The sequence below is a fragment of the Protomyctophum bolini genome (assembly GCF_963924005.1).
Source record: "Protomyctophum bolini genome assembly, chromosome: 6".
Classification (NCBI taxonomy): Eukaryota; Metazoa; Chordata; class Actinopteri; order Myctophiformes; family Myctophidae; genus Protomyctophum; species Protomyctophum bolini.
Genome location: NC_137867.1, coordinates 44,083,601 through 44,104,680, shown reverse-complemented (window position 1 = coordinate 44,104,680; position 21,080 = coordinate 44,083,601). Strand labels below are relative to the sequence as shown.

At 44.2% G+C, this 21,080-nt stretch overlaps 1 protein-coding gene across 1 annotated transcript in view; it reads left to right on the top strand.

The window, feature by feature from the left end:
• Positions 1-7,900: 7,900 nt before the first annotated feature.
• The window catches only part of LOC308317037 (neurogenic locus notch homolog protein 1), a gene marked incomplete at its 3' end in the record, with an annotated part of 38,734 nt that continues 25,554 nt past the window's right edge, over positions 7,901-21,080 (top strand). The window contains exons 1-2 of the mRNA XM_080765828.1: positions 7,901-8,162; positions 9,308-9,389. Coding sequence (XP_080621954.1) covers positions 8,105-8,162; positions 9,308-9,389 — 140 coding nt within the window. The 5' untranslated portion in view covers positions 7,901-8,104. The remainder of the gene's footprint in view (positions 8,163-9,307; positions 9,390-21,080) is intronic.

The window sequence follows — 21,080 nt, the reverse complement described above, 5'->3', positions numbered from 1 at the left end:
GGGGTCCCTATATGCTCCCTATAGGCCTACGTTCAGCCTGTTTTCCAGGGGTCCCTATATGCTCCCTATACGTTCAGCCTGTTTTCCAGGGGTCCCTATATGCTCCCTATACGTTCAGCCTGTTTTCCAGGGGTCCCTATATGCTCCCTATACGTTCAGCCTGTTTTCCAGGGGTCCCTATATACGCCCTATACGTTCAGCAAAAGCAACACAGCATGACAGCTTTCCATGGACAGCTTTCCTCTCCTCTCACTTTGGTGTGCGTGTTTGTGTGTGATTGTTACTGTATGCAAGCAGACAGTGGTGGCACTGTGGGGAGTTAGAGAGAAGACAGTGGCCAACACGAATGTGATCCATCCCATAATGCCTAATTTATTCTCTGCGAGTTTGTAGATCTGGTATTTTGGGTGCACAACACCGTTGTGTAAATAAGCGAAAGAGACACTTTTTTTTCTCATAAAATCGTGGGATAATTTTTTTTTAAATTTTCTTCATACAAATGAAAAATAAAAATCAACAAGCTCACACCATATTCTGATGGGTTGTGAGCTTGCACATCTGCTATTTATGCTATTAATTCATTACATTTTAATAATTATTCTAATTGTTTTAACATTGACACATTTTATAATATTCCACTAAACATCTCGTAATTATAACAATCAACTAACCCATTACAAATTGATTTTAAGATTTTATTCTACACCCAGGAATCTGCCAAATTAAAATACTACAAAGTCCTCTATGCTCACTATTATGTCCGCTAAAACCCATCGAAATATACATACACACGATGTGGGAATGCCCAGGAGTATTAGCCTTTTGGGCAAAGGTAGCATTATTTCTGTCCGATATAGTCGAGACAAACATACCGTGTTTACCACACATTCTGTTGCTAAATGACGACTCATCTCTAAGCCTAACACTTCACAAGAAGAGAGTGCTATTTGCCGGTTTAACAGCAGCAAAAAAGATGCTGGTAATGAGATGGAAACCGCCCCATAACCTTAGTATCCACCGTTGGAGACTATCCTACTATGACGTCTTGAGTTTGGAGGCTTCCATTGCTCGAGCACAGGGAGCAAGGTCAGATTCCATCCAAGCCCTACTACTCACAGCGGCACAAAAGGTTAAATCAGGACTCCGTTAGGTTGAATACTTGTACTCCTGTAAACAAAGTCTTTAATTGTTAATTGTGATATTATTAGGCTATCAAACATACATATAAAAAGTCTACATTTCCCAAAAGGTCTGAACAGAAACAGGAGTAAAACAGACCAGATAGAACCCATAGCCCTGCATGCATGCAGGCCTTCTTCTGGAATATCCTGAGCTTGCATTTGCATTTACATCACCAAAGGTGATGAAGCCGTAATGGTGCTCAATAAGATGTCATATTATTGCATGTGCTTGCCTCAATGGGTGGTGGGTTATCTAAACATGCCCCAACATGTCCTTTACACTCCACATGTGCTGCTGTTGCTGAACACTATAGGGTAGGCCTTTCCCTTTACTTACTTCATAGAAGGCCACTCTGGGCTGGAACAGCTGCTTGAGACAAAAAAAAAAAAAAAAGAAGAGCTCATAGGAAAATAAATACTGTAGCTCCTACTGTATTCTGCTCGGAGAAAAACACAAATGAATTGTTTTCGATCTTTCTCGTCAAGACTCGCATCTGTGCGTCAGTTAATCATTTGCTTGGTAAGTAATTCAAAACAATGCATGCATAATATGCAGTGCTTTGTATTAGTTGTATTAGTGCTGTGTTACTTACTTTGAATTAATTACTTTGAATGACTTATATTGTCAAGGTTCATAATATGGTAAGTACGCTCGTTCAGATGTAAACACCGCTATAGTGTTTGTGCCTCCACCCCATTTTCATTTTCTAAAAAAAAGTCCTACAATTTAAATGTCACATGGCAATGTGTATTGGTGTTCTTAACATCTTAAACTTTTGTGGACCCCCAGGGGGGGGGGGGGGGGGGTCTATCCTTGACCCACCCCATTTTCCCTTCCCAAATCTCTTCGTCGAATATTCGCTCTATATTATGAAATGCCCAGACTATAGGGATGTTAGGGACCGGGTTCAAGTGGTTAAAACAGCACAGTGAAAAAATCCAAAGGACCCTTTGTGAATGTTTAGTCACGCACTGAGTGCTGAGGAATTAACTCTGCGATGAAACTCCGGCTAAAACAAACAGACGCGGATCCCTTCCCAGAGATAAACTCACCACAGACTCGGAGCACTAACAAACACACCTGCACTAGGAGAACAAGGCCATCATTACCCAAGAGTATACGCTACCGTAGAATTGCCTAAGAACCTCGTCCATGGCCTCTCATGGATGTGAAAGATTGATAATGCATTGTCCATTGTTTAATTGCATGATGGTACATGCAAGGCCGCGCATGTGAATAGATGTCGCAGGCCTATAATTTCCTCCTTACAATAATACCCGTGTGAGAGCGAGCATGCATAAAAGTCAGAGAGCGAGGATTATGGCACTATCAAGCAGATTGTTCTATAGTCTACTCTATACCAAATGAAATCCCTGTATTTGGTACAGCTGGCTCTGTTTTTTTGAGGCAGCAGGTCTGATAAAGTGGAGCAGGTCCCCCCCCCCATCTGTGATTGCTCTACCACATCTAGGGGAGGGCAGAGGGGTCTTCCCCCCCCCTCTCTCCAGGTCAACACAATGAATAGGAAAGCAACACAATTCCTGTTTACTTTCAGCCTCACAATTCCGCACAATAAACATTTCCCCTTATCACACTGGACAACAACACTATAGAAAAGTAATGTGATTTACATACCGGTAACTTCTATCAGCTAAATGTTTACAAAAAACAGTACGGTGGTATGCTTTTTTGTTGTTGTTTAACACTTGTTTTGGTTCATTAACCAGCCTATAGATATATATTCCCTACGTGCATTGCTCCCTCCTTTCTTCCCCTCTACACCCTCCTCCATACAACAAAGACAACAGCAGATCAAATTTTCACTGGATATTCGCTGCAGGATCATGTGGATATATGATTTGCTTGTTACTGTTATTGTTATGGGACTATACAGTAACAGGCGTAGGGAATGGTGAAGCCTTGTATATTAGTTATTTAGCAGGGCATGCCCACTGCAGCTCTGACAGGTGTGTTGCTGACAAATGTATGGTGTAGAACTACAAGCCCACAATAGTGTTGGACTTGTTGCAGGGTGTGAAGCTACAAGGCACGGTTCCAGTGAGGTGCATATGGTGCTTTTTGCTATAGGGGTGGGTGGGGATCCACACCTCTGCTCCTATTCAGACTGAACAGAAGCATGCTAGGGATACATTGACATTTTGGGAAATGTCAATTCTCTGATATGTTATAGATATTTATATTTAATAATAATGTAACTATTTAATGAAGAACAAATAAGCAACAATTTAACAAAAACTCATGACCCTTGTTTCCCTACTTTGGGGCGCATTTGTCCATAATTCTGTTGTGTCCATTTTTCTTTTCTTTTTTTAAGTTCACAACACACCGCAATGCAAGCTTGCAGAGCTGCTATTTTTGCCATTTGTCTACGAAGAAGTTTAGGTCTTTATGTGATTACTAGGCGGGCTTCCATTCAGTGTTGTTTTCGTCGACTAAAACTAAGACGAAAAATGTTCGTCGACTAACTTTTTCCACTGAAGAAAACTAAATGGAAACTAAATGAAAACTGTGCTATGATGACTAAAACTAAGACTAAATATACTGACAATTTAAAACAAATAAAAACTAGACTAAAATGTTAGGAAGGGACTAGTGGACAAGAGATCCAGTATAAGTCATTTTACCCTTGGTTGCATGCTGAAAATAGCCGATCTACAAGCGCACAACGTGAGCTTGTAGATCGGCTATTTTCAGCAAGTGTAAAAACAGTCCGCATCAATGCCCACCAAAATGCATTTTAGTCGACTAAATCAACTGTAGATTTAGTCGACTAAAATCTCATGACATTTAGTCTAAAACTAAAACTAGACTCATAACACTAACACATTCCAGGTGACTAAAATGTGACTAAAAACTAAATGAAAACTATTCAAAAGACTGTCTATATGACTAAAACTAAAAATGAAAAATGTGCTGCCAAAAACAACACTGCTTAATAGTTCCATGGAGGTGGTGTGTTTGTGTAAACATTCACCATGCAGCTTCCTGGTGGTTTTGGCGTTCTTGTCAGCACACGCCGGCTATGGTTATCTTTCTCATCATCTCTGTGTCCTCAACGGCTTCATGCCAGCAGGGCCTTAACTCTCTACTCGTCGCCTCTTTTATCGGCCCCCCCAGGGCCAAAACGTTCTCCCTACTTTCACTACACACCTGTAACTACCCCCCCCCCCCCCCTCGGCCCCCCAGGTGTCACGTTGAGGATTTATTAAACAAATGAGGGCCCGAAGGTGCACAAAACACACAGTTAGCATTTTGTTGCAACAACAGACACCGTGGCGTATACACTGTGTCCACAATCATCACATAAAAACAATTCGAGTCATACTTATTTGTTTGTCAGTAACTGATGACACTATAATGATACAATAATGATCACTAAAATATAAATAATAAGAGAAAACAAAATGCAGTTGAGATGAATTAACAGTCTAAGTCCAATTATCCATAATAAATAAATGATGGATTAGGGGTCAGCACAGCTAGGCCTTTTCGGGGGAAGGGTCAGAATACATTATGGACTTAGACCGTTATTCGTCGCAGCTGCTCAATAAATTCCACTGTGCAGGTAAACTGTAAGCCAGGCATGCTTTAAAAGCGGACACTGCATTTCACTGACAGGATTTATACTGGCTTGCAAACCGAATAATTCTTTGTTATAAATCAGATTTACACATCTACATGTATGCAGGCTATACATGTTGCAGAGTTGTGTTGATTAGAGTAAGTGAGTAAGTAAGTACATTTTATTTATAGAGCACCTTTCGAAACAATGTTACAAAGTGCTGAACAACAAGGTGAAACAATGTTACAAAGTGCTGAACAACAAGGTAAAACAATGTTACAAAGTGCTGAACAACAGGGTAAAACAATGTTACAAAGTGCTGAACAACAGGGTAAAACAATGTTACAAAGTGCTGAACAACAAGGTAAAACAATGTTACAAAGTGCTGAACAACAAGGTGAAACAATGTTACAAAGTGCTGAACAACAAGGTGAAACAATGTTACAAAGTGCTGTACAACAGGGTAAAACAATGTTACAAAGTGCTGAACAACAAGGTGAAACAATGTTACAAAGTGCTGAACAACAAGGTGAAACAATGTTACAAAGTGCTGAACGACAAGGCAAAACAATCATGTTAAAACAAGGGCGTGAAACAAACAATAGAAGGTAAAACATTGCTGACGAAATAAATATACGTTTTTAACAATTTCTTATAAAACCGTCGACAGACTCTGCATTCTTCAGTTCAAGGGGCAGGGCATTCCACAAAGTGGGGGCGACCACTTCACCCTTAGTTTTGAGTCTGGAGGACCTGAGAGAACGTGCGTTAGGTTTAGCATGCAGTAGTTCAGAGATATAGAGTTGAGCCAGTCCGTGTAATGCCTTGTGTGTTATTAAGAGAATTTTGAGATCTGCGGGGTGTTGTTTGTGAGGATCCTGGCAGCTGTATTCTGCACTAGTTGAAGTTTATGGATTGAGGAGGAGCTGAGGGTATAGTGTAGAGTCCATTACAATAGTCGAGGCGGGAGGAGATGAAAGCATGGATGATTTTTTCTATAGGTCTTGGGGGGTGAGAACTGGTTTGATTTTAGAGATGTTACGGAGGTGAAAGAAACAGGACTGCATGGGTGACCTTCTTGACATGGGATTCGGATTATAGGTTCATGCGGTTATCAAAGAGGACACCCAGATTTCTAGCGGAGTCATTTATATTAGAAGCCAGATCGAGGGCCTATAGGGAGAGAGCCGAACAGCGTTGGTGATGCTTTCATGATTAAGATTTCTGTTTTATTGGAATTGAGCTGAAGGAAGTTTAGAGCCATCCAATTATTGATTGCTGTGAGACACTGACAGTCATGTAGAGTAATGCTTGTATTGCCTGATTTATAAAGCTGTGTTAGGCCCAATAAACCACACCACCAAACACAGACAATGTGAGATTCACAACAAGCGCAGTGAGGTTTGTAGATCGGCTATTTTCAGTATGATCAGGCTGGATATCCCAGTGAAAGAGTCTGCATATACACACACGATTAGGCATTTGACTCAACTGGACAATGTGAGCATATGCATGACAACATCTACCTGCCTGTCACCAGGCAGGGGATAGACAACCTCTACCTGCCTGTCACCAGGCAGGGGATAGACGGACCATCTAATCATGACAACATCTACCTGCCTGTCACCAGGCAGGGGATAGACAACCTCTACCTGCCTGCCACCAGGCAGGGGATAGACGGACCATCTAATCATGACAACATCTACCTGCCTGTCACCAGGCAGGGGATAGACGGACCATCTAATCATGACAACATCTACCTGCCTGTCACCAGGCAGGGGATAGACGGACCATCTAATCATGACAACATCTACCTGCCTGTCACCAGGCAGGGGATAGACGGACCATCTAATCATGACAACATCTACCTGCCTGTCACCAGGCAGGGGATAGACGGACCATCTAATCATGACAACATCTACCTGCCTGTCACCAGGCAGGGGATAGACGGACCATCTAATCATGACAACATCTACCTGCCTGTCACCAGGCAGGGGATAGACGGACCATCTAATCATGACAACATCTACCTGCCTGTCACCAGGCAGGGGATAGACGGACCATCTAATCATGACAACATCTACCTGCCTGCCACCAGGCAGGGGATAGACAACCTCTACCTGCCTGCCACCAGGCAGGGGATAGACAACCTCTACCTGCCTGCCACCAGGCAGGGGATAGACGGACCATCTAATCATGACAACATCTACCTGCCTGCCACCAGGCAGGGGATAGACAACCTCTACCTGCCTGCCACCAGGCAGGGGATAGACAACCTCTACCTGCCTGCCACCAGGCAGGGGATAGACAACCTCTACCTGCCTGCCACCAGGCAGGGGATAGACAACCTCTACCTGCCTGCCACCATGGCAGGGGATAGACAGACCATCTAATCATGGGAAACTGGCCTCACGTTTGTTGATCCTGCACACTGAACTTACCTTAGAGCTCACTCAGCGTTTCCTTATCAGAGAGAATCCCATGCAGCTTCCCATCGAGCATCAAACCTGCAAGAAAGAAAGAAAGTGTGACGAGTACAGCAGTGCAAGTCAATATTTGCCCGTAACATGCACAGACGTGTGAGTTTGATTGATTGATTGATTGATTGATTGTATGTAGCCTAAGTGTATTAACAGTATGCCGAATAGACGAGGTCTGCAGGTTATCGCTGCTTGCAGCTTTATTATTATTATTATTAGGCCTATTATTATTATTATTATTATTATTATTATTATTATTATTATTCATTGTATTGAGTGCATTAAGTTTATTACATTTAAAACACATGCGGGGGAAAAGTTCTGCAACTTCCTTGCTGCACTTCTGCGCGCCCAGTCTGGACTGGGCTAAAACAGAACCCCCCCCCCCCCCACACACACACACACACACACACACACACACACACACACACACACACACACACACACTTCACTCACTTTTTGGAAGAAGAACTTAATATCTGCGACTGCGCGCCCATGCTGTCGCAGTGTCCAGTCCCCAAACAGAACAGTTACAGAACACTTACTCCACTTCAGTCACACTTTTGGGAGAAGAACGCCCCTAGATGTGGAGCAGGGGAATGGAGAAGCAGTCCGTCCTCCTACTCCTCAGGTCATTTCCAACTCGGGACTTGAAGTGACAACATCTCCACAACACGGGAGTCGCGCAGAACAGAACAGAACAGGCAGGCAGGCAGGCAGCCACTGACTTTGGGATTCTATATTTTTCCAAGGATGATGACTTAAAAACGTTTTTGTTCCCCCCACCCCCCCTTACCCGGTCGAAGAGGGTGAGGTTTACCGTTGGAATAAAAACAACCATTTTCTTTAAATCGAAGGAATGCATATTTTCTTTGTGAAAGTAACTTTCTTGTTGTCGCTGATTGCTCTCGCACGAGGTAAGGAGGATGATGCACCATGGATGATGCCTTCTGATGTATAGTCTATAAATAGTAGTTTAGGGTACAATATACTGCAGTTTGGACAACATTTATAGTCCTGTTACTGTATTGATAAACTTTGAAACAATGAGCGAAGTTAGGCTATAGTTAAGTTGTATGATCTATCTATCCTCCTACTTGACTTGTTGCATTATAGGCTATACATTTGTTTCGGTATAAATATAAACTTGTCGGGACACGCAACCTAGCTGCTTCCTATACCTCATTTAAAATAAACTTATTTTTAGTGATTTGTTGTGACCTGTTTTCGAAATGAATTCGTGCACGCAGCCATGCCACGCACGCGCCTATATTAACTTTGGATTCAATATATTTCTGCTCCGCAGCCTGCCTGCAATGATATAGCTCTCTGACTGTAACTTATTGTCTAGGTCATGTTTATGATCATTGATCACACACACAGCAACATGAAAACATCTCAGACTGGCAGAAAGTGTCGCTCATATACTCCTCATTGCACGTACTCGCTTGTGTAGATCTATTCTTTCTTTCCTTAGCGACAGTATACTGAGTATAGGATTCATCCAGGTGCACTTGCGCTTACAGGTGGCAAAAGACACCAGTCTACAGTCGATGAGTAATAGGATCATAAAGCCATATACTGTGATGATGAATAAACAAACATTAGCAGCAGGCTTTCCTGGAATGTTATTGATAAAACATGCCAAGACAATAAACGAGACAAGCCTTATTTATATTTTCTTTCTCCACTAATTGACTTTTAGTAGGAACAACTCAACTTCAACTTTGTTTTCACGTCACAATTTTATAAGTGTAAAAAAAGGTGTGTGTGTGAGTGTGTGTGTGTATATGTGTGCGTGTATGACTGTGTGTGTGTGTGTGTGTGTGTGTGCGTGTGCGCGCGCGCGTGTACGTGTGTTTCCCCCCCAAAGCTACCCTTATTATTTGGTAGTTTACAGTAAAGGCAAGAAGAATATCGATACAAAGATAGAACAAGGAAATCAGATATATTCAAATATCTCTGATTGCCTTTAGATTTTAGAATGCCATTAGAACAAATGAAATTGAATTAAACAAAACTTTATCATTTACATTCACACTTTTTTTTAAATTACTCTCAGGCCGAAGATGCTCCATGCCCACAGAATTGTGTTTGAACCAGGGGACCTGTGAGGCTACTCTGGACGGCAATGGAGAGTGCAAGTAAGTTTACAATCAAACACACTTTCCCTTGATATAAACAAGCCTCGTTGGGCAAGACAACGTGGGAATAAAGCAGAGCAGCAGCTACTGTCTGGAAGACCTTAATAATACTGCTACTGGAAGTCACTGTGTAGGATTTCCCAGGCCTGGAAAGGGCAAGGGAGAGAAAGTAACGTTCCTTGTTGTTCCCGGAGGGCAAACGGCCAGAGCCCTGCAGCCAATGTGTGGGTGGATGGGAGCCAGTGTTGTTTTTGGCAGCAAAATTCTATTTTAGTTTAGTTCATAGTTTAGTCTGACTTTGGTTTCATTTAGTTTTAGTCACATTTTGTTGTCACGTGGAGGAATGTTTTACTGTTTTAGTCTAGTTTTAGTCGACTAAATGTCATGCGATTTTAGTCGACTAAATCTGCAGTTGATTTAGTCGACTGAAATGTAATTTGGCGGGCCTTGATGCCGTCGTAATGGCTGATTTTACACTTGCTGACAATAGCCGATCTACAACTGCGACGCGTTGTGAGCTTGTAGATCGTCTATTTTCAACATGCAAACAAGTGTAAAATGACTTATACAGAATCACTAGTCCCTTCCTATAACATTTTAGTCTAGTTTTTTATTTGTTGACGAAATTGTCAGTATATTTAGTCATAGTTTTAGTCGTCATATAGCTTAGTTTCCATTTAGTTTCCGTCAGTGGAAAAAGGTAGTCGACGAACATTTTTCGTCTTAGTTTTAGTCGACGAAATCAACGATCATGGGCCAGAGGTCATCATCGCTGCACACACACACGCGCACGCACAATCGCACATGAACATGCACATGTGCACGCGTGTCTCTCAGTCTGCTCATGTCTGCTAATGCCACCACACACACACACACACACACACACACACACACACCCCTCAACAGCCAAAGTCTCGCAGGCTCGCACAGAGTCCTAAATCTTGTTAATCTTTTCTTTCGCGGAGCGACAGCTGGGGTTGCCAGAAGCTCTGCGACCATTGTTCTCCGCTGCGATTAATTCTGTGTGACTAATCTGGGTGAGGCTTCCCAGAGAGACCCTCAGACCATGTCCTCCAACCCCCTCCCACCCTCCTCCTCTCTCCTGGGATTGTGTCCCTTCTTCAATGGTTCTCAATGCTTTCTCTCTCTCTCTCTCTCTCTCTCTCTCTCTCTCTCTCTCTCTCTCTCTCTCTCTCTCTCTCACACACATGCGCGCGCTTTCTCTCCCCCTCTCTCTCTCTGTGTCTCTCGTAGTCTCACGCTCTGGGGACAGATGATTACGAGGCAGTTTAAGGGGCATGCAGGCAACAAGGTGCTTTCATAATCTAACGTGGCAAAAAAAATGGGCAGACATGATTTTCTTTTAACCTCAGTTTTTCCCATGAGTCTTGGACTTCCCTGAGAGTTATTTGCCCCGTGCAGACCTTGAGGTCTCTCTGTTGTTGCCCCGGCCTGCACCCTCTCTTTACCCCGCCTACCTACCCTACCATGTTGCCCCGGCCTGCACCCTCTCTTTACCCCGCCTACCTATACCCTACCATGTTGCCCCGGCCTGCACCCTCTCTTTACCTACCATGGCAAAGGAAGTGCGGGCTAGTGTGGTCTTACCGGTGCAGTGTGTGTGTGTGTGGAAGGTGGACAGGTGTGTTGTAGCCCAATCAGGGCCTGCTGGGTTTGTCAGGGCAGTGGACTAAAAGGCCCTCTGGAGTTCCTAGGCCATCTTGGCTCCGCGCCACATCTTAATTTGGTCTGGCTGTGTTGTTCACTCCCTTCATTCAAACCCCCCCCCCCCCCCCCCCCCCTCCTCTCTCTCCATCCCCTCCAGAGGACCACAAAGCCATCATTGTGCCCCTGCACTGTCCTGCTCCTCAGACTTCTCCAATTAAACATGGAGATGGGAGAGAGTGAGAGGCTATTTCTGCTGTTTTCTGATAGGGGGGGGGGGGGGGTGCAAGGCAAGGCCCAGTGCTTGTAATGTACTTTCTCTTTGTGCGAGCTGTCACTGCAACCATGCAGGGCCCTGGTGTAGACAGAGTTTAGATGGCCCTGGTGTAGACGGGGTTTAGATGGCCCTGGTGTAGACAGGGTTTAGATGGCCCTGGTGTAGACAGGGTTTAGATGGCCCTGGTGTAGACAGAGTTTAGATGGCCCTGGTGTAGACAGAGTTTAGATGGCCCTGGTGTAGACAGAGTTTAGATGGCCCTGGTGTAGACAGGGTTTAGATGGCCCTGGTGTAGACAGGGTTTAGATGGCCCTGGTGTAGACAGGGTTTAGATGGCCCTGCTGTAGACAGGGTTTAGATGGCCCTGGTGTAGACAGGGTTTAGATGGCCCTGGTGTAGACAGGGTTTAGATGGCCCTGGTGTAGACAGGGTTTAGATGGCCCTGGTGTAGACAGGGTTTTAGATGGCCCTGGTGTAGACAGGGTTTAGATGGCCCTGGTGTAGACAGGGTTTAGATGGCCCTGGTGTAGACAGAGTTTAGATGGCCCTGGTGTAGACAGGGTTTAGATGGCCCTGGTGTAGACAGGGTTTAGATGGCCCTGGTGTAGACAGGGTTTAGATGGCGGGATCCGGGCTGTCACTGCGACCAGGGCCCTGGGCCTGGTGTAGACAGAGTTTAGATGGCGGGATCCAGATTGCTTTCACGGCTACTTGGAAGAGCGACTTGTGTTTGTTTTGACAGTTGGAAGGTTTCCCGACTTGCTGTGAGGACTGACTGCCTGGAGGACCGAACGCTGTTTTTAAGCGGAGCGGGCTAAATGAAATGAAAACGGCTGGTTGGTTTCCTATCTCTTCAGTGCAGCAGAACGCGTGTTTTTTTTTGTATACGTGCTTTTGAGCGGAGCAACATGTGTGTGTTTTGTGTAAAGCTGTCGCTGATGATTGCCTACTGCAGCATGGAGTGTGCATATTGAATGATTTGATGAATTGATTGATACACACGCTGCATAGTCAGCAGTATGAGGAAAGATAGGTGCGGGCTAGTAGTCACAACCAGGTGGGTCTTAAAATACACACAAAGCTTTTTTTCCCTGTTGTAATAGTAGCATGTCAGGTCAGTGCTAACTACTGTATTTCATTGAATACCAAGCCAAGGCTTGGATTAAAGAGTGATCTTTTAATCTGCCAACGAGCTAAATTAATATGCAAAATAGCATACTTGTGGCCCAGTGAAAATTAACCACTTAAGCCATATTTAACCCATTTTGACCTGAGATCAGATTCTAAAAATGTCTTCTATACATCCTGACAGTTTTCTGAAAAAGCTACGTTTCCATGTCAGTCGTTCTTCGATTTTTCAAAAATAGCAGACCCAAAATGGGTTTTAAGCCATATTTAAAAAACGTATTAAACTAAAAAACTAAAACGAATTAAAAAAAAAAAGAAAAGCCAATCTACAAGCTCGTGATGTGACGTGACGTGTTGTTGTTGTGAGCTTGTGAATCAGCTATTTTCAAAATGTAGTCGAAGGCTCTTGAAGATCTTCACCCATACATGACATGTCCAGTATAGGGATGCTAGGGGTTAACCCATTCTGACCTGAGATCAGATTCATACGAGGTTTCCACGGGACACAAACTGGTCTGATGAACCCATTCTGACCTGAGATCAGATTATAAAAAAGTCAGTCGTTCTTCGATTTTTCAAAAAATAGCAGACCTACAAGCTCGTAGCGCGCCACTCGGTGGCGCGCTATGAGCTTGTAGATCTGCTATTTTTCAATAGCTAAAGCATAACATGATGCTAACACCAAAACGGGTTCCCGGTCAGAATGGGTTAAAGGGACACTTCACCCTTTTTGCAAAAATATATATGTTAATGATGTTTAGTTTGGTCTTTATGTGTGTAATATGTGGTTTTAGCTATTTTAGATTGTAGCAGTGAGCACAGTGTCTCTGATGTCATGGACACTGGTCTCACTACCTTCCTGGACTACAATTCCCATAATTCTTTGGTGCTCTGCTCCTCCTTGTGGATAGGGGGGAGATCTGTTTTACTGAGACAACATGTAGTCCAGGAAGGAAGTGAGCCCAGTGTCCATGACATCAGAGACAACAGGCTCACTGCTACAATCTAAAATATCTAAAACCACATATTACACACATAAAGACCCCCATGAAAGTGTTCTAAAGCTTCTTAACGTCATTAACATATTATGTTTTTGCAAAAAGGGTGAAGTGTCCCTTTAAGCGAGTGCCATCGAATGTTTCAGTGCGGTGCAGGGATGCCGATATACTTCACATGCCATACCGTACCATGAATAGAATACCACACCTCCATATCTGGCGCCCAGCCACAGAGATAATGCCTTAATGTTTTATCTCCAAAGAACTTGAAGGAGGCCCCTCTCATGTATACCGTATAGCGGACTGGCGGTAACAGAAAGCAGCGCCCGATTGACACCACGAGCTGCAATCCAGAGCAAGCAAGCAAAAAAAAAAAATATATCTGAATTCCTGAATGCTGCTGGAATGAAAGGTGCTTTAGCAGCCAGCCAGCCAGCGCCGCCCCATCATGCCAGAGAGATGAGAGATGTTCGTCGGGGCGAGTGAGGGTCAGTGAGGAAGGAAGTTTGCTGAGAGGTTGAATCCCATCAACTTCAGCTGGTTGACGTTAATGTGCTGGAAAAAGAAAAGGGCTTTTGACAGCCCGTTGATACACAGCATTTTGTGTGACCTTGAGTATATCAGAGGTTAGCTTTAGTGCCTTCTCAGGATGAAAAAAAAATATGTGCTACTATTTTTAACCCCTTCTAAGCAAGCTGCAAGCTTGTACAGTACATCTACTATTTCTGTCTGAGGCCTCAGTCATGGTATGCTATTGAAAAATAGCAGATCTACAAGCTCGTAGCGCGCCACTCGAAAAATAGCAGATCTACAAGCTCGTAGCGTGCCACTCAAAAAATAGCAGATCTACAAGCTCGTAGCGCGCCACCGAGTCTGCTATTTTTGAAAAATCGAAGAACGACTGACATGGAAACGTATAGCTTTTTCAGAAAACTGTCAGGATGTAGAAGACATTTTCAGAATCTGATCTCAGGTCAGAATGGGTTAAGTGTGAACCAGACACGCTGTAACACCTTTAGTAACGAATGGCATAACTTATCGTTTGGTGTTAGAACCCAAATCTCAGCTCCCTCGGCTACAGTGCACTCATGAATTCAGATTTTTTTGCTTCGGTGCGAAAGTGTTTTGCGCGCGCCACTCTTTCCGCTGAAGCGTATGAATAAATCAGACTTTTATCCAGTTCAGTAGCAAATGTGTTTTAGCTCCCGATACTGATCCGGTCCTGATCATGTGTTTTAGCTCCGGATCCCCATCCGGTCCTGATCATGTGTTTTAGCTCCGGATCCCCATCCGGTCCTGATCATGTGTTTTAGCTCCGGATCCCCATCCGGTCCTGATCATGTGTTTTAGCTCCGGATCCCCATCCGGTCCTGATCATGTGTTTTAGCTCCCGATCCCGATCCGGTCCTGATCATGTGTTTTAGCTCCCGATCCCGATCCGGTCCTGATCATGTGTTTTAGCTCCTGATCCCGATCCGGTCCTGATCATGTGTTTTAGCTCCCGATCCCGATCCGGTCCTGATCATGTGTTTTAGCTCCCGATCCCGATCCGGTCCTGATCATGTGTTTTAGCTCCTGATCCCGATCCGGTCCTGATCATGTGTTTTAGCTCCCGATCCCGATCCGGTCCTGATCATGTGTTTTAGCTCCCGATCCCGATCCGGTCCTGATCATGTGTTTTAGCTCCCGATCCCGATCCGGTCCTGATCATGTGTTTTAGCTCCCGATCCCGATCCGGTCCTGATCATGTGTTTTAGCTCCCGATCCCCATCCGGTCATTTGATTTTGAGTGTCTGCATGCCGATACCGATTTTTCCTGATCTGATCTGATTTCCTGATTTTATAAAACACTTATTATATTATAATATATACCATATTATTATTATTATTATTACAGTATGCCATCCCAAATCACAGACAATAATATGTTTTGCTCCCGATCCGATTCCGATCATTTGAAAATGACGTGATCGGCCCCCTTATTTCCGATCACGTGATTGGATGGGGACAACCCTAACAGAAATAAATAACCAGGATGAATGCCTGAGAAAGTGGTCTCCAACTTAATCAGACCAGTGTGTGTCCAGTGGAAACCTCGTGTGAATCTGATCTCAGGTCAGAATGGGTTAAGGGCTTGGTGCACTGTATAGTGAGTGACACGCTGTGAGTGTGAGCTGGCTGTTGTCAGTGTGTGACACCGGCACGCAAACGGAGCAAACCATTAATAATAATCTGTCTTTAATCGTCAGTAGTGCGCTGCGCTCTATCCAGAGACCCGAGGCAGTGATATATACCTCTGATAATCAATCACTTAAGTGGCACTGGAGCTTTGATGAACTCCCTGGTGTGTGTGTGTGTGTGTGTGTGTGTGTGTGGGGGGGGTTGTGCGCACACACACACTTCTCCACCGCTGCGGTCAGATAACAAGCATACCCATTAATCCCCGGCTGGCATGGTGACTGCTATACAGTACACATCCACATCAATGAAAGTGGCTCCTTGTCTCCCCTGATGCGACGCTATGGTGGATTCTTCAAAGCCACCTCTGTTTGCTCTAGTCAGATGAGTTCATCTTTATCCCTCCCTCAGCTCCCCCTTCCCCTCTTTTCCATTCAGAGTCAGGAAACGGGGGGGGGGGGGGGGGGGTGGCCCGGGGGGGGTGGCCCGGGAAGAAAAGGTGCTGTATATCTGATCCTAAATATCATCACACAGCCAAGAGATTTAATATGGAGCGCCTTTGCCCCCGGTGTGCGTTTCCAGTCTGCCCAGAGCCGGGCTGGTGAGACGGGCTTCACTGGATCAGTCTCTGGATCATCAGACTGACTGACAGTCACGACATATAGACAGCACGCAGTACGAGTAGCACGCTAGATATGTCGCACAGACTTTGATCACCGGCTGATTGGACTGACAGTCTAATTGTGTGTGTGTGTGTGTGTGTGTGTGTGTGTGTGTGTGTGTGTGTGTGTGTGCGCGCGCGCACAAGCCAGTTGACTGGGAACACACAATTGTCGCCTCTCTTAAATGTATTTCATAAAGATAAGGGTTAGATCCATTATTGTTAAGATTAGGATGAGGAGATGTGGCATAAATTCAAGTCAACGCAACAAACACAAAACTTTTGTTTTCTTCTTTTGTACAAAACAAAGTGTGTGCGTGCGCGCGTGCGTGCGTGCGTGCGTGTGTGTGTGTGCGTGTGTGCGCGTGTGCGTGCGTGCTGTAGCCTATGTGTGTAGCACTGAACATATACTCCACTTCCTCATTCAGGTTGCTGTTGAGCCTGACCACCTGTCCGTGGATCACAGGAGAACAACTGAAAGGGGACATGGCGGCATGCCCCATAATACCCATGATTACTTGTGGTTTTGCGCCCATTCAGCCCCACACAGAAAACGTCTGTCTCGCTCTCTGCCAGGTGCCCTTTCAGAGACTCTAGTCGTCACTCTGTCTCACTCTCTGCCAGGTGCCCTTTCAGAGACTCTAGTCGTCACTCTGTCTCACTCTCTGCCAGGTGCCCTTTCAGAGACTCTGGTCCTCACTCTGTCACTCTGTCTCACTCTCTGCCAGTTGCCCTTTCAGAGACTCCAGTCCTCACTTAACTGCTGTTCTTTTGAGGTATTTACAATTTCCAGTACTATATATCTCAGAGAAAACTTTATTTACTCTGATTATTATTACAACACAAACATCACCCGCTTCAGCCAGCGGTGGCCGAACGGTTTGCGGAGCGGTCTTGATATCGGAAGGTCGCTATAGTTCGTATCCCCGGACCGGCACGTTAAAATCACCACCGCTGAAGTGCCCTTGAGCAAGGCATTGAACCCCTACCATGAAATGTTCTATGAGCAGGGCCTGGCTGTAAACAAGTTCTTGAGCTTAGTCCAGTTACCCTGGGTAAACATGGTAACTTTCCTTTCCTTAGTCCAGTTACCCTGGGTAAACATAGTACCTTTCCTTTCCTTAGTCCAGTTACCCTGGGTAAACATATATACCTTTCCTTTCCTTAGTCCAGTTACCATGGGTAAACATAGTACATTTCCTTTCCTTAGTCCAGTTACCCTGGGTAAACATTGTACCTTTCTTTTCCTTTCCCTATTTACATTTACAGCCATTTGAAAATAGCCGATCTACAAGCTCTTGTGCTATTGTGAGCTATTTTCAAAAGATTTTTTATACATTAAAAAAATATTAAAATTTTGAAAACATGAAATGGAACATTCTGCATACACTTTATACTTTTGTTACCTTAAGTACATTTTTGCGAGTCACGGACTAGTTCTACATTGTAACAGACTAGTTCTACATTGTAACAGACTAGTTCTACATTGTAACGGACTAGTTCTACATTGTAACGGACTAGTTCTACATTGTAACGGACTAGTTCTACATTGTAACATACTAGTTCTACATTGTAACGGACTAGTTCTACATTGTAACGGACTAGTTCTACATTGTAACAGACTAGTTATACATTGTAACGGACTAGTTCTACATTGTAACGGACTAGTTAACAGACTAGTTCTACATTGTAACGGACTAGTTCTACATTGTAACGGACTAGTTCTACATTGTAACATACTAGTTCTACATTGTAACGGAATAGTTCTACATTGTAACGGACTAGTTCTACATTGTAACGGACTAGTTCTACATTGTAACAGACTAGTTATACATTGTAACGGACTAGTTCTACATTGTAACGGACTAGTTAACAGACTAGTTCTACATTGTAACGGACTAGTTCTACATTGTAACGGACTAGTTATACATTGTAACAGACTAGTTCTACATTGCAGCATTGATACATTTTGCTTAACCAATTTTGAGCGGGAACCCCTTTTGGTGTTTTTTTTAAGCATTATATTATGCTTTAGCTATTGAAAATCACACCTGTGTGAACTGAGTGGTGCAACTCCCCTCTCCCCCTGCCTCTCTCTCTCTCTCTCTCTCGCTCTCTCTCTCTTTCTCTCTCTGTAATTAGCAGGCAACAGTGCAACACTATCTCTCTCTCTCTCTCTCTGTTTCTGGCACAACAGCACCACCTTTGCCCCTACTGGTACTCTAAACATAGTCACATAGGTTAGGACGGACATTGCTGTTCCTTTGAGTGGTTGCACCACTCAGAAATAGCAGATCTACAAGCTCATAGTGCGGTGCCGCGCTACGAGCTTGTAGGTCTGCTATTTTTGAAAAATATCGTTAAAATGTGGCGCAAGTCTTTGAATAACATATTCTTTCACAGCGAACGTTTTTTAACTCAAGTCTTTGCTTCTGGGGGGTCGTTGTTGGAACAACATATTTTCACATGGGGTCGGCGGCCAATAAAATTACATTTATTTTTGGAGGTCCTCGACATGAAAAGGTCTAAATGGGGTTAAGCAAAAACAATTGAGTACTTTTTCCACCGCTGGCTGTCAGTTTACTGTAGCTTACTGTAGCTTACTGTACAACCATAAGACATTCTTATAGACCGTTGAAGAGTTCCCAGCCTCGTAAAACACACATTTGCACTAGTCATTAGAGCTGCCACGACTCGCAAGACACACATAAACACACGCATGCACGCACACACACAGTGGTCAGTACCTGGACCCGGCCGGGCTCTTTTTCCCATGGTGGGTTTGTTTTAGTAATTAGACCAAATAAACAGTGTCTTCAAGTTCTAATGGAGTCTACCAGATGTGGGTTGGCCACAATTAGAGAGAGAGAGAGAGAGGGGGCGGGGGGAGAGCAGGATAAGTGGAAGGAGGAACAGAAGACATATTATGTACGGAGGGGCAGTGCAGTGGACTACTTACTGGACTCCCCTGTAATTTGTGTGCAGTGCGACAGTGGTGGTTTGTGGTCAGTCATGGTGGTCATTTGGGTTTGGGTCCCAGTGTTAAAGGTCTATATAGTGACCATTCCAGGCAGCATGCAGACCTTGAATCGGTTGGGTTGTTGTCTTGAGTCAAAGTGCGTTTCTGAGTAAAGGTCTTGATAATTGACAGGTGAAAACCGTCTTCTTTGCTGAGGCGGAAGTTGAGACCAGTGTTTCTCGAAGTTGGGGGTCCGGGCGGGACCCCCAGGGAGGAAAATGAGATACTTTCTAGGAATGTTATACTTTTTTGACTGTTTGGATTAAGTTGTTGCTATTTTTGAAAAATGTTCAACAGCACAAATCTTCTCTTATGGGGGTCCCTGGCACTGATCATTTTCAGATGAGGGCCCGTGTGGCCAAATACACATCAATTTGGGTGTCTTTAATGTGTTCATATTTGAGAACCACTGGGTCAGACTGTCTGTAGCTTAACGTGTGTTAAAGTGGGGGTCCCTAGAGCCGTACAAATGGGGGTCCGCAGGCTGATGAATGTCAATTTGGGGGTCCTTTCCTTGGCTTGACATGAAAACAGTTTGGGAACGACTGGTCTAAATAACATGCTGTCCCTAAATGACATTCTTAAAGTTGCACTATATAACTTTACTCTTCTACCCCGGATATTTGAACCTATGGGCTCCTGCGTGAGTGATTTGAACCAATGGGCTCCTGCGTGAGTGATTTGAACCAATGGGCTCCTGTGTACTGTTGGTGCTACTTACTGCTTGCTCTGGGGATACACTGAATCTTGACCTTCAGGTCAAAACTCGTGTCAAACCAGAGACCAGAGGATTGTGTCAAAGGTCAAAGGTCCCGTCTCACCTTGACACAGGATCTAAATGTCTCAGTAGAAGAGCAGGGACGTGTCTGTGTCGACCACACAGAATGGACAAAACATTACACACGGTGACGCTTTTACATTGGCGATCAAGAGAAACAAACAACGAAACCGATCCGTGATCCGTGATCAAGATAGATGGGCAGTATAGCCTCGAGAGAGAGAAGTAGAAGAAGTTTGATTGATTGAAGTATTTACTGTATTAACAGTTTGCAGAATTACAGTACATTTCAAGCACAACTCAATACAGAAACTGTTAACTGTGAAGTGTAAGACTCAATAAAGCACTATACACTTGGTGTACAAATGGTGTGGGGTGGACAATGCATGTAGAGGTGAATCTTCAGATTATGGTCGGTCACTAAATGAGTGATTTTCATTGAGGATCTATATGGCAGGTCTGTGGAGGCATGGGAGAGAGGCACCCCCCGATCCAGTCTTCCCTGCAGGGGCAATGCTTTTAAAACAGATCAGACACGACTAAAGGGGGACTTACTTGGCCCGGGAGCCGATACCAAGCGGCCAGGAAATGAGGAAATGAGGGGTGTAGAGAGACGTAAAAACATGCTGCACTAGTAGTAAAGACACACTTTGACTCCTGCTTGGCAGCAATTACATAATAACAAGTTCATTAAGTTGCGTTTTAAGCAGTGATATTGCTTAACCCATTGCGGACTGAGGTCGATTAAAAAAAAGGCTTAAAAAGAAATATATATTTTTTTCATGTCAAGGACCCCCAGAATTCTCTCTATTGGGCCACGGACCCCCATCTCAACATTCCATGAAGGACCCCCCAGAAGCCAATACTTTAGTTAAAAATGTTCGCTCTGAAATATATATTCAAAGATTTCCGCCACATTTTCACGACTTTAAAAAAATAGCAGACCTACAAGATCGTAGCGCGCCACTCGGTGGCGCGCTATGAGCT